Source organism: Prionailurus viverrinus, chromosome E3 (genome assembly GCF_022837055.1).
Source record: "Prionailurus viverrinus isolate Anna chromosome E3, UM_Priviv_1.0, whole genome shotgun sequence".
Classification (NCBI taxonomy): Eukaryota; Metazoa; Chordata; class Mammalia; order Carnivora; family Felidae; genus Prionailurus; species Prionailurus viverrinus.
The window spans coordinates 5,880,442-5,907,752 of NC_062576.1; the positions used below are offsets into that span (position 1 = coordinate 5,880,442).

General features: G+C 54.0%; 1 protein-coding gene and 1 long non-coding RNA gene across 2 annotated transcripts; both read left to right on the forward strand.

Annotated features, from left to right (window-relative positions):
- The first annotated feature begins 2,871 nt into the window (after nt 1-2,871).
- On the forward strand, nt 2,872-12,974 carry LOC125154828 (uncharacterized). Its single transcript, XR_007147940.1, has 4 exons — nt 2,872-5,704; nt 5,840-6,061; nt 8,040-10,023; nt 10,244-12,974. It is a non-coding gene; the product is annotated as an uncharacterized LOC125154828 (long non-coding RNA).
- Nucleotides 12,975-16,790: 3,816 nt separating this feature from the next.
- On the forward strand, nt 16,791-26,901 carry BRI3 (brain protein I3). The gene is made up of 3 exons (XM_047839520.1): nt 16,791-17,395; nt 17,933-18,035; nt 26,478-26,901. Exons 1-3 carry the CDS (start codon nt 17,254-17,256, stop codon nt 26,608-26,610), a joined length of 378 nt encoding a protein of 125 aa, XP_047695476.1. The 5' UTR covers nt 16,791-17,253; the 3' UTR covers nt 26,611-26,901.
- Nucleotides 26,902-27,311: the final 410 nt, after the last annotated feature.

Genomic DNA, 27,311 nt, shown 5'->3' on the forward strand with positions numbered 1-27,311 from the left:
ATTTTTATTTTTAAGTAATCTCTACACCCAACTTGGGGCTCAAACTCACAACCCCAAGATCTCGAGCTGCGTGCTGCACCATCTGAGCCAGCTGGGTGCCCCAGGAACTTCTGATGGCAGTAAACTCACACAGAATGTTCAAAACCAAACCATAATCTGTGTTACACTTGTACATAAAAGAAACCTACTGTATTTTTGAGTCCAGAAATATGTGTCAAATAAGCCACTTGTGCCTAAAATGCCTTTCATTGTGTTTTACAATCATTTACACAAATGGGGTTTATTATTAACCTTCCCTGGAGTGATGTTTCCTGTCTCAAACCCATCAGCTCTCTTTCCAGCACAGAAGTGGAGCTCTGCTGACTGCTGCCACAGGTGGGATCTGCTCTGGGTGGGGACTGACGACGTACCTCCCGGCCTCAGCTCCGCCCAGCTTTCCCAGGCGGGCAGTGCCCAAGGTTGGGGGCCACCCAGCCACCAGGTGTGAATGCCAGACCCAGACCTGCTCTGAGGCATTCTCGTGTGCTTCTCTGTACCTCTCCAAGGGCCAGTAGTCCCTACTGGCTAGAAGTAGAATTATCTGCTGCTAACTGACTCCGAGAAGAAAAGCTTAAGAAAATTTTCAGACACTTAAAAATTTTTTTTAATGTTTATGTATTTTCTGAGAGAGAAGGAGACACAGAATCCAAAGCAGGTTCCGTGTTCCGAGCTGTCAGCACAGAGCCCAACATGGGGCTCAAACCCATGAATGGTGAGATCATGACCTGAGCTGAACTCAGATGCTTAATTGACTGTGCTACCCAGGTGCCCCCAGACATTTTTTGAGAGTAAGGGGGATGCTCACTGGAGGAGATGCTAGGACAGGAGTCATAAACCTAGACATACGGCCACTCTAATTACAGATCTAATGTGAAAAACAGAACTTATTGAAGATAATATAAGAAAATATTAATGATCTTGATCTAAGGAAGGATTTCTACAAAAAAGATATAAAAAGCACCAACTGTAAAGGAAAATATTGATACATTCAACTACTCTCAAGTCAAGAACTTCCCTTTATCAAGACACCATTAAAGGGGTCAAAAAGCATGTCCCAGAGCAGAAGGTATTTGCAAATGTGTAACCAACAGAGGGCTAGGATCCAGAATATAGAAAGAACTCCTGCCAACCAGCAAGAAAAAGACAAATGTCTAAATTGGGAAAAGGTAAGGGACCTGAAAAGGCACTTAAAAGAGGAAATACAAACGGCTAATAAGCTTATGAAAAAGTACTGAGCAGGGGAATACAAATTGAACCCACAAGGAGACGCCTACCACATAGGCCAGGTGGAAGTATAGGTTGGTGCCGTCACTGGGGAGGTCGGTCTGACATTGTCTAGCAAACCTGAAGATAGGCATGCCCTGTGGTCCGTAGTGCCTTTGCTAATACCCACACCAGCAGCACATACGAGAACGTTCTCAGCAGCACCGTTTCTCACGGCCCACGGTATCCATCAGCAGTAGGGCAGATAAATGAATGTGACATAGTCCTACAGTGGAATATCACTGGTAACAAAGAATGAATGAAGTACAGCCAGATGCAACAACGTGGATGAGTCTTGAACATATGGTGAATAAAAAAAAGCCAGACTCAGACCCAAAGGAGTACATACGATCTCTTTTATATGTGAAGTTCAGAAATAGGCAAGAATTTAATTATAATGTTTGAGGATATATGTTTATGGTAAAAATACAAAGATAAGCGGTTACCATAACGTTACCATAAAAACCAGGATGTGGATGCCTTTGGAGCACCACAGGGACCTGCTGAGGCTTTCGGAATCCTGCCAGTGTTTCAGTTCTTGACCTGGGCCGTGGTTACACAAGTTTTGCTTTATGATAATGCACAACACATATGCCTCAGTCTTCTCTGTTATATTTTACAATATAAAGAGGTTTTTTTAAAAGGACGCATGGTAAAAGCAACTGTGCTAGCTTTATATGAATGAGATAACTTACCAGTGACAGCACCACGCGGGATGTTTTTAAATGTCATAGTTTGAACGGTCCAGAAAAAAAGACAAGATGATGTGCCCTGGAAATCTGTCCGAGAGCTCAGAGTGAGCCCTGGCATGATGGTGACACCGTGGTGATAGCAGCATGAAAAGAAGTTTGAGTCCCCTCCAGAAAAGTAAGAGTAAAAAACATTTTAAAAAATATTTCTTACGTGCATCTGGGATTTGAAACGTGTACATGAAATCAAGTTAAGGGGTGCCTGGGTGGCTCAGTCTTTTAAGCGTCCAACTCTTGATTTCAGCTCAGGTCATGATCTCACTGTGGGATCAAGCCCCAAGTCAGGCTCCATGCTGGGATTCTCTCTTGTCCTCTCTCTCTGCCCCTCCCTGGCTTGTGCTCTTGGTCTCAAAGGAAATATAGACTTAAAAAAAAAAAAAAAAGAAAAACAGCTTAATAAATGTTGTAAATTGACATCCATTTCATTTTTATTCTCAAAAAGTTGAGCCCCGGGGCGCCTGGGTGGCGCAGTCGGTTAAGCGTCCGACTTCAGCCAGGTCACGATCTCGCGGTCGCGGAGTTCGAGCCCCGCGTCGGTTCTGGGCTGATGGCTCAGAGCCTGGAGCCTGTTTCCGATTCTGTGTCTCCCTCTCTCTCTGACCCTCCCCCGTTCATGCTCTGTCTCTCTCTGTCCCAAAAATAAATAAACGTTGAAAAAAAAAAAAATTAAAAAAAAAAAAAAGATGTTAAAAAAAAAAAAGTTGAGCCCAAGTCAGCCACATCTTTTTTTTTAATAGTTTATTTATTTCTTTATTTAGAAGGGGGGAGGAGCAGAGAGAGACAGGGAGAGAGAGAATCCCAAGCAGGCTCTGCACTGTCAGTGCACAGCCCAACCCAGGGCTTGATTCCACGAACCGTGAGACCATGCCCTGAGTTAAGAGCAAGAGTCAGACACTTAACCGACTGAGCCATCCAGGCGCCCCCAGCCGCACCTTTTGTGGGAGCTTCCCTGGGGGAAAGGAGAGCACAGTCTGTGTTGGGACAGTCCCGGTAGCTGTTGCCGGCCCCATTGGACAGAGCGTGAAGGCATGGAGATCAAGTAATTTGCCAACGTTCACGCAGCTAATTCTCAGCATTCTTGGGCTGCAGAGAAAAAGCGGAAGGGAGTCTGCTGCAGTGGGTATCCTGTGCAACAGCAGGCTGGGAAGACAGGTTCAGCGAACAGCAGGAACAAGGCCCCTGAGAGCCCAGATCACCGTGCACGTCTTGCCGCAGCGACAGCCTGACAAGGGTGGGGGCGTCGATACTGTTGGCCGTTGCCCCAGCGCCACCCGCCTCCACTGAGCTCTGGATCCCGGATGCTGGTGCCGCTGCCGCCACAGGTGGAATGCATTCCAGTCCGTCTGTCCTTTTTGTCACTCACACAGACCCAAAGTCCCAGGCTCAAGCGTTCAGTTAGCCAGCACCAAAAAGTCCTTTGTCTGTGTCTTAGGGAGTTGGCTTTTGAGGGAGCAAGGGTCACACCTTTTAGTGTCCCTATTGATTTCCAGATCTTCCAGGCAACAGAAGGGAGTTCACACACTCAGCAGTCAAAAATTGTCACTTTTAGAGGCAATCAGTAGCAGGGCTCAGCCTGGTGCCCAGGACTACATGAATTTCCACTGTCCCTTCTGTGTTGCTTTGGACCCAGGGGTTGAGACAGGTGGAAAACACCACTCACCAGCAGCAGTGTCCTCACCCCCTTGTGTAGCTGCTGGCATCGGATCCCAGGTGAACAGAAGGCTCTCCTGGCTGTGCTGGAGTGGGGGCTGCAGGTGGGAACCTGCCGAGGTCACCCACACGAGTCAGTTCCAACAGCATCTTCAGTGACTTTCAAACCTGTTTACCGGCCTGGACAATGTGGGTACAGGTACAAAAAGAAACACTCCAGGGGCCCCCGGGTGTCTCAGTTAAGCATCTGACTTAGGCTCAGGTCATGATCTCACACTTCGTGGGTTCGAGCCCCACATCGGGCTCTGTGCTGACAGCTCAGAGCCTGGAGCCTGCTTCAGATTCTGTGTCTCCGTCTCTCTCTGCCCCTCCCCTGCTCATGCTCTTTCTCTAAGAAATAAGTAAACATTTAAAACTTTTTTTTAAAAAAGAAATACTCTAGGCTCCTGCTCTAAAGAACCTGTAGTCTAATCTTGTAAAACATCAGCTGTATGTTACTGCTGCCTTTAATGTAAGATCCTTAATACAGAATTCCTGAATTCCTCTCTCTGGTCCCCTATTGTATTTTCAAGTATATGTTTTATGGGTGAAGTGATCTATGATCTCTTCCCAGTTTATATTTTGCAGTTATTGTCACTCTTTATTACTAAAAGATGAAGATCGTCAGTTAAACGAAGCTTTAGAGTGTGAACTTTGGGTTGTTTGACAAGCTCCTTCGCTGCCTGGCATAGTTCTTCAGGCATTGTAAGTGCTCAGTACATGCTGGAGAGTGGTTGGGGGGGGGGGCAGGTAGTGGAAGTGATTTGGAGAAATGAGAGAGAACGAGAATGAATTTGATTTAGGTATGGAGGGGCCTCCATAAGGCACCTAGTATGTCTCCTGAAATGAAATCAAGAACAATTTTATAAAGGGAGATTTCTCCAGAAACCACAAAGGACCAGGGAAGAGACCGGAGCAGGGCAGCATCCTGGACCAGGGCCTCTGGACAGCCAAAAAGGAAGGCAAGCTGGCCCTGAAACCATGCGTGACGTCTCAGACCGGGTGGAAAGGAGTGAGGTGGACAGTTGTGTGCCTGAGACGGGCCGCTGTAAGGGCCCAGAGCTCTGTCTTTCCGTGACCAAGGATGACCCTGGGGCCTGGGGAGGTCACACTGCCCAGAGCCAGCGGGGATTCACCCCTCAGGCACTTGGCCCCAGGGCCTGTGTTCTTCATCCCTGCTCTCTACTGCCTCTCGGCAGTTTTCGGACTTCTCTCCTGGGGAGGCATCTTAGAGGCCTGAGGAAAGGAGTGAGGACGTGAGTCCATCGCACGGTGGGAACGTCAAGTGCAACAACTCAGGACCAGCAGGGAGGCAGGGTGGCCGGAGCCCAGGGAGACGTGAGGCTGACTAACAGTGAGCTGGGGGAGCCTAGGAGGAGAGGGCCTTTGGGGTTACGGCGCGGCCAGGCGCTTGCGATGAAACACCTCTGGAAGGTTACCATGAGGCGAGGGTTGTAAGTGCGGCAGACCGGTGATAGATTCTGTCTCACGTCCACTGCTTTCATTAAGTAGGTGTGGCAGACAGACCCCAGAGTGGCTGTCTGACCTCTGCCCCCTCTAGAGTCCCCCGTCCCCCCCCCCCACCACCACCACCTTGAATGTGGGCTGGCCTGTGACTCTTCTGGCTAGTAGAATACCCAGTAGATGTGGGGATTGGCAGATGGGATTAAAGTCCTGAGTTAGTTGATTTTGAGTGAATTGGAAAGGAGATTATCCTGAGTGAGCTTGGGTTAATTAGATAAAAGCCTTTTTAAGAGGGACTTGGTCTTTTCTGAGGCTAGAAACTCTCCTGCTGCCCTTGCAGATGCAAACAGCCATGTTGTGAATGACCTCTGGGGAGGGCCACGTGCCAGCGGACCTCAGGCAGCCTTTAGGGTCTGAGGGCGGCCAACAGCCAGCAAGAAGCCGGGTCTCTCAGGGGCACCTGGGTGGCTCAGTAGGTTAAGCATCCGACTTCAGCTCAGGTATGATCTCAGGGTTCGTGAGTTCAAGTCCCAGGTTGGGCTCTGTGCTGACAGTTCAGAGCCTGGAGCCAGCTTTGGATTCTGTGTGTCTCTGCCCCTCCCCTTCTCGTGTCTTGTCTCTCTCTCGCTCAAAAGTAAATGAACATTAAAAAATAAAGAAGAAGTTGGGGTCCTCAGTCACCAGCTGCAAGGAAATGAATCTAGCCAACAGTTTGAGTGGGCCGGGCAATGAATTCTTCCCCTCAACTTTGAGGGGAGGATACAGCCTGGTGACACCTTGGTTGTGGGCTTGTGAGACCCTGAGCAGAAGACCCGGCTGAGCCCGTCCCGAGCTCCTGACCAGGACACCGTGAGATGGTAAATGTGTGTTGTTTTAAGCCGCTAAATCTGTGGTGCTTTGTCGTGTAGCATAGCGCACGAGTACAGTAGGAGATTCTTAACATTACATATATATGTGTGTTGTTTTCCCCCTGATTATAAAGCAACCCTTGGTACTCGTTTCTGTCAGTGTAAGTAGAAACAGGTAAATGCTGGGGACCAAAGAACAAAGCCCCAGAAAAAGCAGGAACCATTGGTGCTGGTGACTATTCACGAGAAAGGGCAGGTGCGCGCCCCAGAGCTCACACACAAAAGCCGGCAGTGAGCAGGCTTCGCAGAGTGCTCCCGGGGAGGTAATCCATCACCCAAGTGCCGTGAAGACATCACGTGAGGATTTGATCCTTCATTTCTGGACAATAAAATTTCTAGGGGCCTTGCTAATTTTAATAACGATGCAAATAAGGCAAATGTAAATTGTTAATAATGCTAACAGATGAAGTCACTATTTTGTAGTGACAGGATTAGCTTAATGAATCATAAAAAGCCAAAGGTGGGTTTTGGAATACCACCCAGCAAGACTTTAAGAATGCATTGTTTTGGGGCTCGTGGGCAGCTCAGTCAGTTGAGTGTCTGACTCTTGATTTTGGCTCAGGTCATGATCTCGCAGTTCATTGGTTCGAGCCCCACATCGGGCTCTGTGCTGGCTGCTGATAACCTGCTTGGGATTCTCTCTCTCTTTCTCTCCCTCTCCCTCTCCCTCCCCCTCCCCTACTCACACTCTCTCTAAAAATAAATTTAAAAAAAAGGGGGGGGGCACCTGGGTGGCTTAGTCAGTTGAGCATCTGACTCTTAATTTTTGATTTTGGCTCAGGTCATGATCCCAAGGGTCATGGGATCAAGCCTCGCATTGGGCTTTGCTCTGAGCATAAGATTCTCTCTAAAAAAATAATAAAAAATAAAATAAAAATGCATTGTTTTAGGGGAGACATAAGGTTACAAAGGACTAAAACCCATGTGAAGGGTGTGGGTTATCTGAATCTGGCCAACACAACAAATGACATTTCTATAAAGCAACTTTAGTCTGATGGCCTAGTTCCAGCCCTCGACAAGAATCCATCTGTAACCAAAATGCCTTAACTCAGCTGGTTTGAGATGGAATTGTTTTTCTCTGGGGCCTTTAACCCTGGTAAGATATCAAAATAAATATAGCTGTAACCCTAGAATGATATTTTTTTTAAAAATAAAGGAAATCATGAAGATGATATTGATGATTTTTTATTTGTTTTGAAATTGAAATTCAAATATAAATTTGAAATTTATTATTTATTGATTTTTTAAAGGTTTATTTTTTATTTATTTTGAAAGAGAGTATGCGCGTGCAAGTAGGGGAGGGGCAGAGAGAGAAAGAGAGAGAGAGAGAGAGAGAGAATCCCAAGCAGGCTCTACACTGCCAGCCTAGAGCCCGATGTGGGGCTCGAACTCCCGAACCATGAGATCATGACCTGAGTGGAGATAAGAGACGCTTAACCAACTGAGCCATCCAGGCACCCTTGTAATTGCTTTTTAGATATAGAAAAAAAGAGAAAGATTTGTAAAATTTCATTCATAAGAGCTTAAAATTGAGCATTAAAAGTACAGGGGGTGTGGGTGTCGTCTTGTGCCAGGCGCTCTGGGACAGGAACCTCGTCAACAAGGGAAGGGATCTAGGTTCCGGAATCTGAGTGTGGAACCTGGCCTTCCAACACACAGGGGCGTTTATTCTCTTGTAGTAAGAGGATGGAGATCAATCACGGGCATCTCCGTGGAGATGCAAAGATCTCCAAGTGAAAAAAGCAAATTGCACAACAAAACATTGAGTGTCCACGAGAGGGAAAAGTCAACCCTAGTGAATCACATATGCGTGTTAACTAGTGGGAAGGGAAGGGATGATGAGATTCGCCCTAAGCCCTCCATGTGATGCCTGTGGGGGCAGAGGCACTGTCCTTTTCTTCACCTGATGTCAGTGCTTGATGTGCAGATGCCCGTGCAGGGTCCCGGGCAGCACCTGGTGCTCAGGGCCAGTGGCCACATTCTGCTGCTGGACGCTCCCCCGGTGCCGCACGCTGCCTCAGCCACCTCTCACAAAAACCTGATGAAGTCGTTACTACCCCATTTTACAGGTAAGGAAGCTGAGTCATAGGTGGGCTCCTAGTTAGTAGGTCAAGGAAATGGAGGCCTAGAATCTGGACCGCTTGACCTCCCGGCGCCTGTGTGCTCAATCAGAAAACCGCAGGAGAGCGCCCTGCCTCCCTGATTCTCTAGCTGGGGAGGACGACCCGTAGGAAACAATACCAGTCAGCTCAGGTTCCCAGGAAAACATGCCATATTGGTGAAGTGGGGGCTCGGGGGAGGGAGGAAAGACCCCACGTGGGGAGTGCTTCCCACAGGGCCATGAGGTCTCGGACGATACACCGAGGAGCTGGGGTTTTATGCTGCAGGTGGTGGGGAGCCATTGAAGGTTTTAAGCAAGGGGAGCTATTACACGCTGCTGAGCACAGTGGCTCCCAAGGGTGATTCTTCCGTGCTTGGTATGAGGGGTGCAGAGGGAGTAGAGGCCGGGACACCCTAGGGAGGCTTCCAGGTGACAGAGGCCAGGACCAGTAACCATGAGCTGGACAAGAAGGTGGTGTGGCCTTCGTGTGTGTGTGTAGAGAGAGAGTGAGCGGGGGAGGGGCAGAGAGAGAAGGAAAGAGAGAGGGAGAGAATCCATGCGGGCTCCACACTGCACTCTGTCCGTGCAGAGCCTGAGGTGGGGCTCGAGCTCACCAACCGTGATATCATGACCTGAGCCAAAATCAAGAATCGGATGCTTAACCGACCAGGCCACCCAGATGGCCCAGGTTATGTAGCCTTTAAAAGAAAGACCTCACAATTACATCTCAGGCTGGGGGGGGTTGTTTTTATAAAAAGGACAGGCTGTAAGTCCTTGTTCCTATACATAGGTGTACAGGAAGGGGACGTGTCTGTTCCGCAGGCGGCTTCTCTGACACCGGAGAAGACCAAAGGTTGCATTGTAAGGCCAAAAATTATTCTACAATATCCAGTTTTGCTCGCTCTAGTGATGTGAACTTCAGATTAGAGCTCAGATTGGAAAAAGGATTCTTTAGGCGATGTGGTATGTGGCCAGCAGCGAGGAGCTGGTCCGCATGTCACACGCCCATTATGACCTCTGACCCGCAGTGGCCAGCTGAAGGGCTGATAGCACTGGACGTGCCCTGGGCGGAGTGGACCCTGTCTGCTCCTCCCACCAGCCCTTGCTTTTCTGGATCCCGACACCGGCTTTTGCACAGCCCCCGGGCACCCCCTTTCTCTTAGGTCTGCACTGGATCCCCAGAAGGAATTTGACCAAGGAGAAAGTCAGGAAAATAACCCACAGGAAGGAAGCAATGACGGTCTCATGTGAAGGGCGCTCAGTTCCTGGAATTTAAAGAGGGCCACTCTTGCCAGATGGATATGGCTACAATCCTTGCTCCACCTGTCCCTACTGACACTTTGCAGGACACGGGACAAAACCGGACCCTGGCCGTTTGTCTTTGGCGTCTGTCACATTTGGTCCTTACCTGGCCAGCCCTACAGTTCCTACCTCTCCTAAGTCACGGATTTGATCAAAGATGCCCTTGGCAATGGTATTAGATGGGCTTCGTCCTACCTCCAAGAGGCAAAATCTGGTGGGTGGCACCTCCAGCCTCTCCCTAATGGCGGGACTCCATTCTCAGAACCTGAGAATCTTGGAACAGGGCAGGATTGTGAGACTGCATTCTGTCCCCCACGCGGTTCCTCCCGGGCTTCCCTGCCCCACGATGGCTCCTCCCCCATGGCCTTCTCCATGACTGCTTCATGTCAGCCACTGCCTGTCTTCTGCTGGAGCACAAGGGGGCTGTCTCCGGCCCCGTCCTCAGGCTCCCTCCCCACGCCCAGGGGCAGCTCGCCGAAGCTAGCCATGACCACGGTGCAAGCGGCAGGTAGGGGCCACTGGACAGGGCGGGCTGGCCAGAGGAGAGGGTGGAGGGGCTGGAGAAGGAGGAGAGGGGATGAGGATGGGCGGGTCTTTGCAGCAGAGGTGGCCCCTCTCCTTGGGGACCCCCGCCCGCTCAGCCCTCCCAGGCCTCCTGGTTTCACAGAACTCCTTACCGACACCATGTCAAAGCCTTGGTCCCTTCTGCTTTCCTCTGTGACCTGCAGGAGAAGCAAGGTCTGGGTGTCACTGGCAAAAGAGAATAAGGACAGAGAAGGGAGGCCAGAACCCTCGGAGGCCCTGCAAGGGGCTGTAAAACTCACCGGCTGGGGCAGCTTATGGAGGTCCCCCCGACCTAACAAGGTGGCCTGTCATCTCCACTTGGAAATGGCCATTTGCTTCCCCCCAGCCAAAGAAGATACCCAGTTGTCATAAATTCAGTGCTCTGGTAAATGGTAACAAGCTTACCTTGGTTTCTCTTTACTGTCGCAAATTAAACAGTGACAGATGTCAAAGGGAAATCCCTTCTGTAAATCTGAATAATTGTGATTGACCTCTGGGAGAGGGTAGAGTCTGGGAGGTACACTGTTTTCCCTGAATGATGCCCTGTAATCACACTGCGTGAGATCCCAAAAGGCATGAATCTTCTTCATGGACGTCTTCCCTGTGTTCTGGGCACTCTTGACTTTTTAAAACCAGGAATGTCTTTCTGGAATGATCCAGACCTATTCCTAGCCTGAAGGGGGATGCACTTCATGGCCTATGGGCCAGAGTGCAGATCCGGAGGCGGGGGGGATCTGGTTTGAATCCTTACTGGGCACATGATCTTGACAAGTGACCTTGAGGTCAACAGTTAATGGAGCACCTACTGTTCCAGGCACTGGAGATACAGGGATAAGACACTATCCTGGCCCACGGGGGGGTTCTGTGGGCCCGACTTAGTGGAGAGATTGGCTCTTTCCTTATATGTAAACTGGGAGTAATAAAATCTGAGGATTGTGGCCCTGACGTGGGTAACATGAATCACAACCTAGCACTCGGCACAGAACAACGTGACAAAGGTTGGGTTTCTCTCTGTGAGTCCTGTTGAGAAATGGGGATTCTATCATTGTGGAAGGTGATGAGGTAAACATGGCCCCCACAGAGGAGCCATTGTAATAGTTCTGGAAGAATGCTTGAAGTCTTAGTCTAAGAAAGCCTGGCTTACGAAGGCTAAGTGACCAGTTTAGGCTTGAGAGCTGTTCTCTGTGTGGGAATCTGGGTGGGCACCAGCTGTTCCAGCCTCAGCCCACTTCCTCGTGTGCCGCCCTCAACATCCAAACTTGGCTGCCGTTTTCTTGGACTTTCCCCTACCCCCAACCAAGAAGACCTGGGCGGGGCTTAGTCAGTTAACCATCCGACTTCACCTGAGGTCATGATCTCGTGGTTTGTGGGTTCGAGCCCTGCATCAGGCTCTGTGCTGACAGCTCGGAGCCTGGAGCCTGCTTCCGATTCTGTGTCTCCCTCTCTCTCTGCCTCTCCCCCACTTATGCTCTGTCTCTGTCTCTCTCTCAAAAATAAACATAAAAAAAAAAAAGTTTGTAAAAGCACTCTGAACATGGTGGCGATAAAAGGCGTTAAATCAGTTTTGCATGTGGTCACCACAGATGGGTCTGACTTCCGAGTTTTCTCCTGTTACTGGTCTAGCCCATCAGTTATAGCCATTAATACTGAACTGCTTTTCAGGGGTATTGAGAACAGCTACTTGGAAATTTATTTAGCTAGAGACCTGCTCTCCAGAATTTGCTCTTTGTTCTTATGAGAATTGCTAGAAAATGTTGACCCAAAGACCTTTCCTGTTTCAGTGTATGAATGTGTTCTCTCAAGTCTGCCTATGGAGCGAGGGCCACCTCTTAGAGAAGGAAGGGTGTATGGATTTAAATCTATGGATACATGTCACTTGTGATGAGATTTACTGTGTGACCCAGCAAGAAATTGTCATCTGTGTTGCATAGAAACACATGTGCTTAATTTATAAAATATTTAGAAATATTTGCCTACCAGAATTGTAAGGCTTATCACAGGCTTACCAGAAAACTCAAAACTCAGTGTTTATCTAAGATAAACATTTAGCAAATATTTGGTGAGAGCCTTCTCTGAGCCAGGCACTTGTAATTGGTTACAGCCTTGGGTTTTGAAATGATATTTGCTGCTGCTGCTTTTTTTTTTTTTTTTTAATACCACAATCCCAGCCATGTGAGATGCTAGTTTCCTGAATGTGCAAGACACTCACGTGATGGGTTATCAGCACTTTTCAAAGTCTGCGAAAAAGGGCATGATCCTTGTTTTGGTTTCCTCTGGGTACAGCTGGGGAGAGTCCTCGGTGACTGTCAAGGTCTGGAGGACGGCGGCACCTCCCCGGCCCGACCGGGTCCCCTACAGAGCGCTCCTGGTGAAGACGTGTACACATAGCAGTTAAGTGAGCAGTTACTTTTATGGAAATGGCAATACTAAAGAATTTTTTTCGACGTACACACATGGACGTGCCGGATTTCAGCCATCTGTAAGATGGGCACAGAGGAAGTGACGTTCCAAGTCTTCTTGCACAGGAACGTATTCGTGTTAACATCAGCGGCCGCTGGCTTTTCTTGTGCACTTTGCACGAGAGCTGTGCACAGTGATCGTTAGTGGCCTGAGTGCTGATGTGGGCTTGGCGACCTTGGAAAAGTTACGGGACCTCTCTGTGCCTTGGTTTTCTCATCAAGCAGTTGGGGCTGTCCAAGTCTACTTCATGGGATGGCCCTGAGGATGAACTGAGATATCAACTGTGTTATAGGTGTTTAAAAATTCAACCAAGTGGGGCTCCTGGGTGGCTCAGTCAGTTAAGCATCCGACTCTTGATTTCGGCTCAGGTCATGATCTCACGGTGGTGGGATCAAGCCCCACATTGGGCTGTGCTGTGGACGTGGAGCCTGCTAGGGATTCTCCCTCCCTCCCTCTCACTCTTTCTCTGCCCCTCCCCCATGTGCTTTCTCTCTCTCTCTCTCTCTCTCTCTCTCTCTCTCTCAGAAAAAAAAAAAAAAAACAAACAAAAAACCTGAGTATATGTAAAGATCAATTTGACTTTATTTTGTGACTTGTGAGTCGGGCAGCATCCCATCCGGCACATAGAAGGGAGCTTGGGAGGGGCACCCAGGTGGCTCAGTTGGTTAAGCGACCAATCTCGGCTCAGGTCATGATCTCACAGTTTGTGAGTTTGAGCCCCGCATCCAGCTCACTGCTGTTGGCACAGAGCCCACTTCAGATCCTCTGTCCCCCTTTCTCTCTGCCCCTCTTTGCCCCTCTCAAAAATAAAGCATTAAAGAAATAGGGCCCCCGGGTGGCTCAGTCGATTGAGTGTCCGACTTCAGCTCAGGTCATGATCTCATGGCTCGTGGGTTCGAGCCCCACGTCAGGCTCTGTGCTGACAGCTCGGAGCCCAGAGCCTGCTTCGGGTTCTGTGTCTCCCTCTCTCTCTTGCTCGTGCTAAACATTATAATTTTTAAAAAACATTAAAAAATAAAAAAGAAGCTCGGGAGAACCTGCACAAAATGGGAGACTTTTACAGGCAGAGGGGGAAAGGCAGGGAGGGAATGGGTTACCTCCCCTTTGGGGGATAGAAGGATTCTGCCACGTGGATCACCTCACTACTGCCGACCAGGATGTTCCAGATTGACTGGTTTAAAACTGCACTCCTGCCAAGGGTTGAAACTGCAGTTTGGCTAGGTAGTTAAGTCTTGGTTTGCTGACATGGGGCTGAGCACAAGTGACTCCGTTTGGGGCCTTTTTATCTGGTTTTTGTCACATAGTTTATTCCTGGCCTCCCTTTGAAGTCAGCATCTCTGACCTCGGTCAGCTCTTCCGCTGCCTTGCGGTCAGACCCTGATTCCGTAGCCTGGCCGCACACCCATTCTCCTCAGTGACTTCCCTACTTTCTCTTCTCTCCTGGAACCCCAACACCCCTCCCCTATCCTCGGTCTCACTGCTGCCCTTGCTTCCTGTGTCATACGGAAAACAGAAGCAGGCAGAAGACAGCACCCGCCTTCGTCCACCTGCACGGGCACCCACGCGCTCTACCTTCTCCCGTTCCTGTGGGTGACTCTGGGATCCCAGCAGGGGCTGCGCCGCCATCTGCCGGGCACTGGACCCCAGCTCCTTCCGCCGCCCCCCCCCTTTCTCCCACATCCTCCCTCTTCCTACTTTATACACATGCTGTTACTTTCCTTCCGCCCAGAACACAAGCAAACACACCAAGCTGGTCCTTCTGGTCCCACAGCTAACTCTGACCCCCGTCCGGGCTCTGCTCACCTCCCGGACGTGCCCACTCCAAACACCGCTGGGCCACCTTGCCCATCTCACCCCCGTGGCCTTGACCCTGCTCATTTCCCCCCTGTGGCACTCCCCATTTTCTAACACTGCCCCCACCCCATTGGAGTGTAGCCCACAAGGCAGGATGCTGCCAGTTTTGTGGCATCCTGGGCAGGGTGTGTGCTCCATGAATACTTGAGGAGTGGGTGATCGGCCGTCAGCCACTACGATCGTCTCAGATCTTTATCACAAGGCTAATGCTTTATAGTTACTTTCCTGCCTCGCCTTTCTTTGGTTTGGTGTTTCTTCGGGATTTGCGTGCACAAGTCAGCCTGTGTGAGCCTGCAGACGGCTTTGTCTGATTCACATCCGTGTTCGGGCGATACTGTCGCCTGAGCCAGAAACCTGAGCATCACGAGTGTTCCACAACCATCCAGGAGGTGACCAAAGCTCAATGGGCTCTTGACCTCTCTCACACCTTTCCCGGTCCCTAGGGCCAAGTCAGCGCTGGCATTCTAGATGGGACTTCTGCCCTCGTACTCTTGGGGCACCCAGGGCTCTTGGGCCCCTCTAATGGGCCCCTCTAACCCTCTCACTGCACTGCCATTGTGAGTTTACTGGCTGGCTCCCTACCAGACTGCTCCTTCTGTGTGTCCCTGGCCTGTCATCTTTGCCCCTCCCCCCACCCCCCAGGCCTTTTGTGACCTGTGGGATAACAGGTCACACTCAACTTGCTCAAGAATTAAGGAGCAGGACCTGTTTTGTGTCTGTGAGCAATGTTTACCAGAGTGATGTTGGGAAATCCCAAGCCACATCCTCTCATTCACGAATATGGATTTCCAAGCTGGGGGGGGGGGGGAGGGAGGAGGAATCAATTATTGGAGGAAAAGGGAGCCAGAGGCTAAGGATTTTGTGGAGTTTGATTAGCAAACAAAGGCACGTGAGGAAGGGAGAATTAACCGGGGAAATTGAAGGGACATCTGCCGATTTACCTGCAGTCCAATGAGAAATGACCTCACCAGCTACCTGCTACTACATTGGCACGGTTGGGTGTTGGGGAAGGACGGGGGACCCCATATGGGTGTGCATAGCTGACAGAGTGTTAGCAGGCTTGACCTAAGCCCACGTTTCACTGGTCGATGAGGTTGGGGATGCACCCCTGTTTTTCCCTGGTGGGGGCTCTTGTCCTGTGGAGCCATTTCTCCCACAGGCCAGGACCTCTGCTGGCCCCAGAGCCCTGGCCCCTCTGCAGTCTCTTTTCTTGACCTGGCCCTCCCTGGATGCTAGCCAGACCCATACTTCGTTCCGCCCCACAGGATGCTGGGATGATGGTGACCGGTTCAGGAGATAAAAGGTGGGGATGGGCTTTGAGGAGTCACAGTTGTGACAGAGAAGATGGTCTCTTCGGAGAAATTCAAAATAGGCTGGGGTCTCAGCTGTCCTTTGTCCTCGCGCTGGATCAAACTGCAGGTCACGTAAAAGAGGCTGGGAAACACCAAATGCTACAGAAGGCCCTGGAAAGGCCTAGAGGAGCTACAAATTCAGATCTTTATTTTTTTATTTTTTTTAATTTTTTTTTTCAACGTTTATTTATTTTTGGGACAGAGAGAGACAGAGCATGAACGGGGGAGGGGCAGAGAGAGAGGGAGACACAGAATCGGAAACAGGCTCCAGGCTCTGAGCCATCATCAGCCCAGAGCCCGACGCGGGGCTCGAACTCCCGGACTGCGAGATCGTGACCTGGCTGAAGTCGGACGCTTAACCGACTGCGCCACCCAGGCGCCCCTCAGATCTTTATTTTTAAAGTTTTTTACAAACCCATTAAGCATTAGCAGGTGACGGGGAAAATGCTTCTTTGAGGGAACCCAACCGAGTGGTTGGTCTTTGCGCCAAGTTTAGGCCACTCCCCTCGTCTGAGCCTCTGTCCCCGGCCCGGGCCCGTAAACCAGGGCTAATAAGTACCTCCCGGGTTGCTGTGCCGATGAGTGAAACCGAGGAACAACCGGAACAGTGCTTGTCACGTAGGAGGTGCTCAATAGCTAGGGTTTTGTCCCCAAATGGGGAGTTATTTGTAATCAGTGGCTGCAACTCCTAGAAATGATCTAATTTGTCAAGACGAAAATCGAGGGAATGAGCATCAGCCGAGCGCGAGCAGGCAACGTTGAGATGCGCGCCCTGCTTCTTCCCGCAGGGGTTTGAGCTTCCATTGACCCCGGCCGCGGCCCTGATTGGGATCCGGGGTCACTCGGAACGCGGAGCCCCTCCCCCCCGCTCTTTTGCCCAGGATAGATAACAGCCGGGGGACTCGCCCATCCTGGACCCTCCTCCAGGCCGCCCCGGGTCCCTGCCCTTCCCCGTGGTGAGTGGGCTCGGGCCATCGGATCTCCCGCCTACCACGGGGGTCTCCGCTAGGAGATGGGTGGGGCCGACCCCGGCTCTGGAAGGGGCGGGGTCCGCGGGCCATAAAAGTCACGACCCAAGTGCGGCACCTCCCCCCAGCACCCTGTGCGGCGGGCAGTCTCCTCGCGGTGGGAGGTCTGGGGGCCGCGGAAGCGGCGCAGGGCAGAGCGCTGGGTCAAGGCGGCAGGCGGCCTAGCGGGTGGCCCGGGGCGGGCGCGGCCCCTTTAAGACGCCGCGCCGGCCCCGCCCCGCGCCGCACCCCCCGCCGGGAGCTGCGCCACGTGACCCGGGTCTTGTGACTGGCCGGGGGGAGGCGCGGAGGGGAAGCCCGCGGCGCCCGCCTCCGAGAGGGGCCCAGCCCCGCAGCCGCCGCCGCTGCCGCCGCCGCCCGCGAGGAGCGGGTCCCGCCGGCGGGTCCGGGCGTTCGCGCGAGTCCGAGCCGGCGCGGGAGCCGGAGTCCGAGCGGGAGTCCGGGCGGGAGCCGGGCCGGGCGCGGTGGGCGCCGCCCGCCATGGACCACAAGCCCCTGCTGCAGGAGCGGCCGCCCGCCTACAACCTGGAGGCCGGCCAGGGCGACTTCGCGTGCGGCCAGCACGGCTACGGCGCCATCCCCGCCGCACCCCCGCCGCCGCCCTACCCCTACCTCGTCACAGGTGCGCCCGGCGGGCGGGGGCGGGGGGGCGCCGGGAGCAAACTTTGGGCTCCGTGTTGTGGCGACCTTTAACCCCGAAACCAACTTTTCTCCGGACGCGGCGGCGGCGGGGGGCGCGGCCCGGCCGTGCTCGGCGGGGGGGGGGGGGGGTCCCCGCGCGGGTGCTGCCGAGGAGCCTCCCCGGGGCCGGGAACGCGAGCCGGTGGGGACGGGGGCGGCGGGTGAGGCTCCCGCAGCGGGATCCCGCCGTGCGGCCCTCTGCCTACCCGGGGGCGGCGGAGGGGGGGGGGGGATTCGCGAGCACCAGGCCGGCTCTTCTCGGGAGGCGCCACGGCCGTCTTGCCAATTAACTTCGTTAACCAGGTGCCGTCTGCAAGTTAGCACCCGGTCAAGCCCGTCGCGGGCTCTCGGCGAAGGCGGCTGTCGTCTTGATTTTGGAAAGGATAAGTGGGGGGAGGTCGGGGGAAAAGGTAGGAGTAGTCCTCACGCTTCCCAGATTTCCTCCCTGCCCCTTTCTCACGTGCCTTCCTGCCCACAGGGATACCCACCCACCACCCCAGGGTCTACAACATCCACAGTCGAAATGTCACCAGGTACCCTGCCAATTCCATCGTTGTCGTTGGAGGCTGCCCGGTCTGCAGGTATGTCACCGGCCGGGGGCTGCCCCCCCCCGCCCATCCCGAGAACACACACCCAGAATCTCAGAGAGGGGGACTCGTTCGAAGTGGGCTAGTCTTGTCTCGGGACAAGCTACTGACCTGCGGTGTGGGGGAGAGAGGGTTCTTTTGTCCTTAGATCTAAACACGTCGTCGCACGGGTCATAGGGGAGGGGTTCACTTTCCTGAGGAGAGTGCTTTTGGGGCCACCGAGTCCCAAATGAGTGGGTTGTAGAAATGTTAATGTCTCATGTCCCTGGTTCTAGGACGAGTAAGTTTGCTTTGCAGTTGATTCTGGAAGGTGGTGAAAGGTTTCATTTTGCTGGGAAGGGGCAGCTAGGAAATCCCCAGTGGCCAGTGTGTTCAAGGAGCCGGGGGGTCCAGGAGGCCAGGGGAGCACCCTTCTTGAGGGCTGCTTCATCCCCTGCAGGGCGGTCAGCTGGAGGAGGACAGAAACACCGGGCTTCTTTGGGGGCAGGAGCGATTTTTCCGTATTCTCAAACCGGAGCCTCTGGAGTTTGGCAGGTGTCTGTAGGAGTCAGACTCGGGTAAGACTTGGTCCTTGCCCGTGGTTGATGCGAGAGAGTCCAGGTCAGCCCCTTGAGTGGGAGGAGGAAGTTGGAAGTCTCAGAGATGGAATTGAGAAACACTGGTTTACACTTGGGCTTCGTGTCACAGGTGTATCTGGAAGGCCCAGGGTGGAGTCAAGGGGAAGTTAAAGGTTTCAGAGTCACAGGGGTAACGAGTGGGGGGTGAGTGCCGTCCAGGAGGGGGGGCATCGCAGAGATGAGGGGAGGAGGGGGACTCCCAGAGCCAACTGAGTACTTAGTAAAGAGGGCTGTGGGCAGGGGGCCCTGGGGCCGTGGGCTGGCCACGTGCCTCGTATGTAAACTCAGAACAGGCATCTCTCTTTGTTTTCTGGGTTTTCCAAGTTTATTTATTTGCTTGGAGAGAAAGGTTGAACATGTGAGCCAGGGAGGCGGGGAGAGAGATTCCCGAGCAGGCTCTGCACCATCAGCTCGGAGTCAGCGCTGGGCTGACCTGGGGCTCAGACTCACGAAGCACGAGATCACGACCCGAGCCAAAACCAGGAATCCAACACTTAACTGGCCGAGCCACCCAGGCGCCCCTCGGAACAGGCCCCTCTTTGATACGCCTTTGGAGGACACGGAGGGGGCGGGTGGAGGGCGAATGACCCGCACCCTCCTGACCGCCCTTCTCTTCTTGGGCACCTGGGGGCGTCACAGCTGTTGGGGTTTAAGGGCCCAAGGGTGGGAAGAAGGCCTGTGGCCTGGGCGCTGGCAGCGTGCCGCTGGGCTGAGCAGGGATCGGGACTTGGTCCCCCGTGTCTCTGGGGGTTGCTTGTAGAGGTGGGTGAGGGGAAACCCGCTGTATTTGGCTTTGAGGCGGTCCCGGGTGCTCAGAGCCCTGGCTGCTTGCACAGTGCTGTCCCCACTTGGGCCAGCTGGAGGATTCCAAAGGCCTATTTTTGGGTGGGAGAATTGAGTGATCTCCCAAGTTTAGGGAGTGGTGTCAGGCCAGCAGACTAGAGGGGGGTCGGGGGAGGGGGTCTGTCTGGAGCAGAGCGGTCTGGGATTTCCTGGCCTCCACGCTACGTCCGAGTGTTCTGTCCCAGTGCCCAGCCTGCTGGAGGAACTGGGTTCAGATCCTGGCCCTGTTTTCCCTTCTGGGAAGCGGGAGCATCTTGGGATGCTCTCTGAAGCCCCCTTCCTGGCCCTCGTGCCTGTGCACAGACCAGCAGCAAGGCCCACGTGGCTGCTGCCAGATGGGGAGGACTTTCCCTGGGGTGGGAGCTCTGTCATTTTGGGGGCCAGTGGCTTCTGCTGCCTCGGGTCCCAGATCCCCAGTCCTGCAGAATCCCGATCAAGGTCAGGCTGCCTGAAGGCTGAGGTGTGGGACTCCTGTGTCGGAGACAGGCTTCTTTCTTTCTGTGTGGGGATCCCCGTCCTTCCTCCTCTGGGCGGAAGGCAGTGAGGAGTGGGTGCTCTGAGAGCAAGTCCGGGAACTGTGTTGCGACCACACACGGACTCCCTCTTGGCACATTCCTCTGTGGCCCAAGAAGGATGGATGCCAGAGCTAAGGGTCCCTCCAGCACTTACTTGGGTTCTTCGTGCAAGAACATCCCTGCCCCCTGCCTGCCCCCTGCCTGCCCCCTGCCGGCAGCGTCCTCCTGTCTGGGGAGCGGTCCTTTCTGTGCCTCTGCAGCATGGGGGAGTGTGGGGGGGGTGGGGGAAGGGAGGTGGGCAGCGGGAAGGAGGGAGAGTCTCGGCGTTTCCTAGGGAGGCTCTCCTGTGGTTTGGGGAGTGGGTGTGTGGCCTTGAGGCCGCTCCTCTCTGGGCAGGATGGAGAGGTGGCCCCTGGGCACGGTGTCTATAGTTGGGAGACAGGACACTGTCTTGTGACTGTACTTTCTCCCTTTCCATGCAGCCCGCCAGGCTCTGTCCCCTTCCCTCCCTGGTAGCTTGGCAGCGATTTGCCCAAGTCACACGTCTGTGATTTCTTCTGAGGGAGGCTTGGCGCGAGAGGCCTGTGTCCCTTGTCACTTGGCCATCATCTTAAGCAGCCTGACTCTGTCTTCCCTTTTTAGTCGGCTGCAAGAGAGCTTTTCGTGTGAGTCCAGAGGATGAGAGTGCTCCTTCTTGCCCTGCCCGCCGGGACTGGGTGCCGTCTTGCTCAGCTGGGCCCCCGGGCTCTCCAAAGCTGGGCCTCCCCTGGGGTGGTGTGGGCTGTGCCTGGATCCTGATCCCAGGGAGGTGGCACCGAGAGTCTGGGATACCAGGCCCGGCTGGGTGCACCAGGGGCTGTGCTGGGGTCGCCCATGGAGAAGGCGCTCTGAGCAGCACGGGTCAAGGCCAGAGTGCGTGTAAAGCAGCAGATGCAGGGCCTGGCCTGCTCTGGGTTCCCCACTGACACGGGCTGGGCGTCCTCGGGTATTTAGTTTCGGGGATAACCAGAGAGGGGGTAGGAGATCTGGGAATGAGAGGGGCCTTGGAAGCCGAGAGAGGCTCCACGAACAGATCAGGGTCAGATGTCGCCTGAAGCCAGCGGTAAGGTGCACGTGGCCTGGGGTGGTCAGCGTGGAGGGGACTGGTGACCCTGGTAGAGCCGGTGGGGGCACAGGCAGGCAGTGAGGGTATGACACGGGACGTGGGGGGACGTGGTGGAGTGTGTGGAAGGGTCCTGAGAGGAAGGGATCTGTGGGCACCGTCTCATCGGTCCTCGGTCCCGGAGGAGGGGGAGTAGCTCCCAGGTGAGCTGAGACTCGGCGGGCCGTGCAGCCCGTGGGAGCACTCGAGGGAGCGTGGGGCCGCCTCCCGTCTGCGGGCCGAGGACCGAGCCGTGGTCGTGGAAGACCCCTTCGCCCCGCCCCGTGATCTGCTCGGGAGGCGTGAGGCCGTTCAGAGCTGCCAGCGGCCTGTTTGCAGGGGAGGCCCTGGGAGCGCAGAAGGCCGGACAGATGCGCCAGGCGGGAGGGTATGACCCGGGTGGCCGCGTGCCGGGGCATCTGCTCCCCACCCCGAGAAGTCCACCGCTCCCTTTCCCCACAGAGGCTAGTCCTTCAGGTGAGGGCTGGTCTGGGCACTGCCCCCGGGCTGCGTTCTGCCTCGACGAGTGAGTAGTTGGGGACGAACCGGGGGCGGCTGAACCGGTGGCGGGGCGGCTGGAGCTCGTGGTACCAGGTCCCCCGGTGGCGGGGAGGGGACTGGGAAGCCCTGGGCGGGGCTGCTGTGAGGAAAGCGGGAGGTGGGGAAATCCGGCACCCAGCGTCGGGACCTCCTGGGACGCGTGGGCTCGGGCCTCCCATGCTGCCGTCCCTTGTGAAGCAGGACCCCCGTGCAGGCAGGGCCTCTGTCGTCCTGCCCATCCAGCGCATCACCCAGGCCCGCTCTGGATAGATGGCGGGCGCCCCTCTCTCCATAGGATGAGTCGGACATCCAATAAGCATTTTCAGCATTTGTCAAGTTCCTTATTTCCCCAGCTTCCCTGCCCCCCCCCCGCCGGCCACCCAACCACACACACCCACACCCACATACAACCACACAATCTGTTGCTCAAGAATGGGGGCGGGGCCTTCCATCCTCAGCGAGAGCAACCTGCTCAGTTTGGATTCTGAGCCACTTTGAAAGAGTTGAAACTTTGTCCTGAACTGATTGGGGCCTTTCCGGGGGGGTTTGGGGAGAAGAGTGTGGGAAGGTGGGAGAGGCCGGCAGGAGATGGCCAGGACATGGCATCCCATCCCTCCTGTGGTGGCCACATGGGGACCGTAACTGAGGACAGGTCTGCTCTGTAACCTGGAGTGTTGCTGCATCAAGAATGGCCCAGAGATCAGATTATGTTTCTCGGTTCAGAAGATTCTGGATTTTTAAAAAAAATTTTTTTAATTTATCTTAGAGACAGAGTGTGAGCAGGGGAGGGACAGAGAGAGAGAGAGGGAGACACAGAATCCGAAGTAGGCTCCTGGCTCTGAGCTGTCAGCACAGAGCCCAATGTGGGGCTCGAACTCACCAATCAGGAGATCATGACCTGAGCCGAAGTTGGAGTCTTAACCAACTGAGCCACCCAGGCGCCCAGAAGAGTCTGGATTTTTAAAAACTAAATTATGTCAGCATTGTTTTTGAGGTCTGGGGCATTACTCTTGGTCAAAACATTAATATTTTTGTAGCAAGACGTGAATATTCATGTTAAGTGAATGCATTATGACCATCAATGGCCACATCAGTTCAGGTCACCTGTGGCTGCCAGGTGAGTTTCCTGTAAGCCTATGAAAAAAGTTTTCTCAGAGCTTTCTGTTGTTTGGAATTGTGGGTAAGACTCTTTCCAGTGGGAAGTGTGGTGCCCGAGAGCTGGAGGCTCCTGCCGGCCGTCCCTTTGTCCCTCAGGCTTCAAAGCCAGGTTGGGTTCTGGTCATTTTCTTGCGGGAGGTGGTCTGGTCGCAGACTTGCTGGCAGGGATGGCCCCTAAGGTGAATGGTACGAGCTGGGCTGTGCTCTGGTGACAGTGAGTGACAGGTCTGGACGGAAAGCACCGCAGGTGGTGTTACTCGTGTCTGGGAAACGGAGGTGGGCCGGGTCAGCCCGTGTTACCCTCACTTTGCCCTTTAGGTTCCCAGAGCAGCTGCCGGGGGCTGAGCAGGGGGGGCCGGTCCCCCGGGCTCCAGGGCAGCGAGGGCCTGGGCGAGAGTGACTAGCCTTCCCGGGTTCGCTTGGTGGTGGGCGGGCCCTGGAGCATCCGGGAAAAGCAGCCCCCAGGATGGGCGGTTCACGTCGGCGGGCCTGCCAGGCAGCGTGGGTAGCTCCCGGCCCCCGTGCCGCCGGGGAGACTGCACCCAGCTGGGGCGGAGCAGGGTGGGGGGGGGGGGCTCCTGTAGCCAGGGGTGCGGGCTGCCCACACGCACCCACTTGAGGGCACTGAGGACGACAGGACAGGCCTTGGCCCCAGCCTCCCGCCGGACACCTGGAGCCTCTGAGCAGACACCACGGATTCTAGGCTGTGCCTCTTGACAGGTTGGATCCTGACACGAGATGACATGGGGTGTCCAGCTTGGGTGGGTGCTCAGCCCGGTAGTCCCGGTCCTCGGGCCTCACTGGCCCCTGGAGGGGACGCTGGGCAAGGCACCCTCTGCTCCTCCAGAGGGCAGTCTTCTCTGCAAGGTTCTGTGCTGGTGCAGGTGACCCAGCTGTGAGGCCGGCTCGCCCCTGCCCCCCGCTGTTTCCTTGGACATTCTGACCAAACGTGTGAACTGGTGTGGTTCCCGGGACTTAAGCTGTAGGTGGAACGTTGCTAGAGGCCAGGAGGAAGGACAGTGGCACCTGGGTGGTGCCATAACTCCCAACTGGTACAGGGCCGCCCAGCTGCTTCCAGCTGCTCTGTTAGTGGCTTGATTAGCATCAGTAGTTGCAGGAGTTGTGGGCGGGGATTGTGGACAGAGCAGGTGTGTTCCCTGCCCGGGGCAGCCTGTCCAGTCTCCCTGTGTGTGGGGACACAGCTGGTGGCCCACAGCCTCACTCACCCCTGACTTTGGCAGCATGGCCTTAGGTGCTTTTTCTGGTGGGGCAGGTGTAAGGTGGGCCCCGCGCAGCTGCGTCCGGACTCCCACGGGCAGGGCAGCCATGGGAGGGCCCGAGAGCAGTGTAGCGACCCGACCGCCTTTGCAGTCCTTAGAAAGGCGACTCCTGAGCGGCTCAGTCAGTTAAGCAAGTCTGACTCTTGATTTCGGCTCAGGTCATGACCTCCAGGTTCGTGGGTTCGAGCTCCGTGCCAGGTTCTTGTGGTGACAGTGCAGATCCTGCTTGGGATCCTCTCTCCCCCCTCTCTGTTGGTGCGTGCTCTCAAGGAAAGGTGACTGCTGAGAGAAATTCAGGCCTACTGATTAACTTTCCCCCAGATCTGGCCTTGCCTGTGTTCAGTCTAACCGCTGGGCACACACATCGGTTTGGGAAATGCCGGCTGAAACAACAGTTCAACAAATGGCTTTACTACAGGACTTCTCAGAGCCATTCCTAAACTACTGTGTGCTGTGATACCAGGATGGGGAGAGAGTTTCCCCAAATTGATCAGAGAACCATCCCCCCCCTTTTCTGCAGTTTATCAGGGGAACTAGTGTGTTAGGACCAGCACCTGGGGAAGCGCTTCTGACCCTACTGTCTGTCCTTTGCGGAAGTTTCAGGCAACCCTCTCCTGAGTGGGTAGGAAGAGAAGTGGGCATTGAGTTTGATTTTTTTCTTTAAGCAGTGGAAAACCAGGCCTCTTAGTCTGGTTTCTCACAATTCCCCCCGCCTGCTCTGTAGGGCTGGGCGCAGTGTGGCCCTCAGAAGGAGCAGCATTAGCAGCTTTGGCATTTTGAGTGGAGGAAGCCTTCTGTTGGGTGCTTCTATTAAGCCGAACCTTCCTCTGCACACACAAGGTGGCAAAAGGAGAAGCAGCTGTTTCCAGAACATTCTGGAAGGGCACAAGAGATCCTTAGCAGTGTTTGAAGACAGGCTGAGGCACGGAGGGGAGACCTGGCTTTAGGGAGACCAAGGCAGCTGGGGTGAACCCGGGGCAGGGGGCACCGGAGTGGGGGCCTCCCCAGGAAGGAGTGGGTCAGGTCTTCCTGCTCACTACCCAGCTCCTGTCCCCCCGTGGAGCCCCTCCTTTATTCCTTCTCAGTACTCAGCCCTGGGCACTTTGGCACATTTGTTCCCGTGAAATCTGGTGAAGGGCCCTGTTCACTAAAAGCCCTCGGTTCGCATCGCGGTAGACAGGGCTAGAGGCGTCCCCGGCCGCCTGGGAGAGTTTGTTTCCACCAGCTCTTCCTCGGTCTCCGGAATGTGATGGGTTTCTCATTAGGGCTGAGCTGGCTATTGCGGCTCTCATTTTAATTTCAGCTGTGTCCAGAACTTTCCAGAAGTAGCCTAAGGAGCAGAGGCAGAGCTGAGCACACGGCTCTTGCTTCCCACCTTTGGGAGCGAGCCTTTGAAAAGGACCCTGGAATGTGAGTGGTGACTTCAGATCACTGAACCTGTGCTCGTGTGGCTCATGATTGGGGTGATAGCCCGGAGGCGCCTTGTGGTAATTGTGTGTTGTGTGCATTGAAGGTAAACTTGACTTTTTGAAGAAACAGATTAAATTCTCAAGATACATGCTGCCTTTTTTTCTTTTTTTTTTTAAGTGATTTTATTTTTGAGAGAGCACAAGCAGGGGAGGGGCAGAGAGAGAGGGAGACACAGAATCTGAAGCAGGCTCTAGGCTCTGAGCTATCAGCACAGAGCCCGACGTGGAGCTCGAACCACGAGATCATGACCTGAGCCAAAGTCAGACACCTAACCGACTGAGCACACAGGCACCCTGTTAAGTGCTGCCTTCTTCCAGACGTTGTGAATATGGCTGATTTTAATTGTTCACTAAAATCTATTGTACCCATCCCCCAAGTCTGAATTCTAAACTTCATAAGTTTTTGGAATTTCCCTCTAAGGAATAGAAGAATAAAACTTTTCAACACTGGGGAGAAAAACTCTAAAATGATACGGTTTTCTTGGGTCTTGTTTTCAGAGATACAAGAATTTTTATAGAAACTAGCATTTGCTTCTTGTTCTTCCTTTTGTGACGGAGGAGAAAACACGGCAGGTTATGTGGCAACTGAACGTTCTTGTCTTTGTAAGTGGTAATTCGTGTAGGTAACGTGGCGGCTGAGAGCGGCAGCTAGTCTTCCCCTGGGTAAATGGGCATGTGTAAGAGGCCGGGGGTTTGTTGCTGGAGGGGTGAAGGCTGCTTCTGTGGACCTGGTCACTGTGAGGCACCCGGGGCCCTGGGTCCTCGCGGCCTCAGTCCCTTCTTGTGCCGGGGTGTGGGGTGGGTACAGAACTGGGTCCAGCCTCGGGCTCTGCCGGGGACCCTAACGCGCGTGCCCCCCCATTCTCTCTGCAGAGTCGGGGTTCTGGAGGACTCCTTCACCTTCCTGGGCATCTTCTTGGCCATCATCTTGTTCCCGTTTGGGTTCATCTGCTGTTTTGCCTTGAGGAAGCGAAGATGCCCCAACTGTGGAGCAAACTTCACTTAAAGGGAACAACACACCTGGCTTTCCTACATCCAGCTGTCTTTTTCTAATGTAAATGTCGTGTACAGTAGCTTTATTTGATTAAGCTTCCAGGACTGTTTTGTAAAGTGAGGCGGGATAGACGGCGTGCGCGTGAGCTGCGGTTTCGTGGGGCGCAGGGGTCACGGCGTGGGGACGCAGCAGCACTGCTTCGGGGTGAATGACAACTCAATAAAGCACTGCTTCTATTTTTTGCAGTCTTCAATTTGAGAAAGGTGAGAAATACTGTTTTAAATAAATGAGATTCATACCATTGTTGACCTGGTTCTGCCTGGTGTGCACACTGCCACTTGTACAAATAAACTTGTGTGGACGTTGGAAATTGTGACCAGACTAGAATAACATACCCAGCGCCTGGCTTCAACACTGTCCATCGTGGCCGATCTTGATCTAGTCCTCTGTAGGCATTCGCAGCTCCAGAGAACGTGCTTTTCGAAGTTTATTATAACGAAACATAATACCTTGACATTACTCCATGCCCGGGGCCTGAGACAAGCCCGCCCGCCCTCCGTGACGCAGGTGGGTGCCCGCTGCGGCCCATTCCCTGGAGGTGCAGAATGGGTCCCCGCAGACCGCACCTAATAATCTGTAATGAAGCCAAAGTATCCCAGAGAGCGGAGCTCTGGAGACCAGGGCCCCCACCCCCTGTAACACACCGGGGCTGT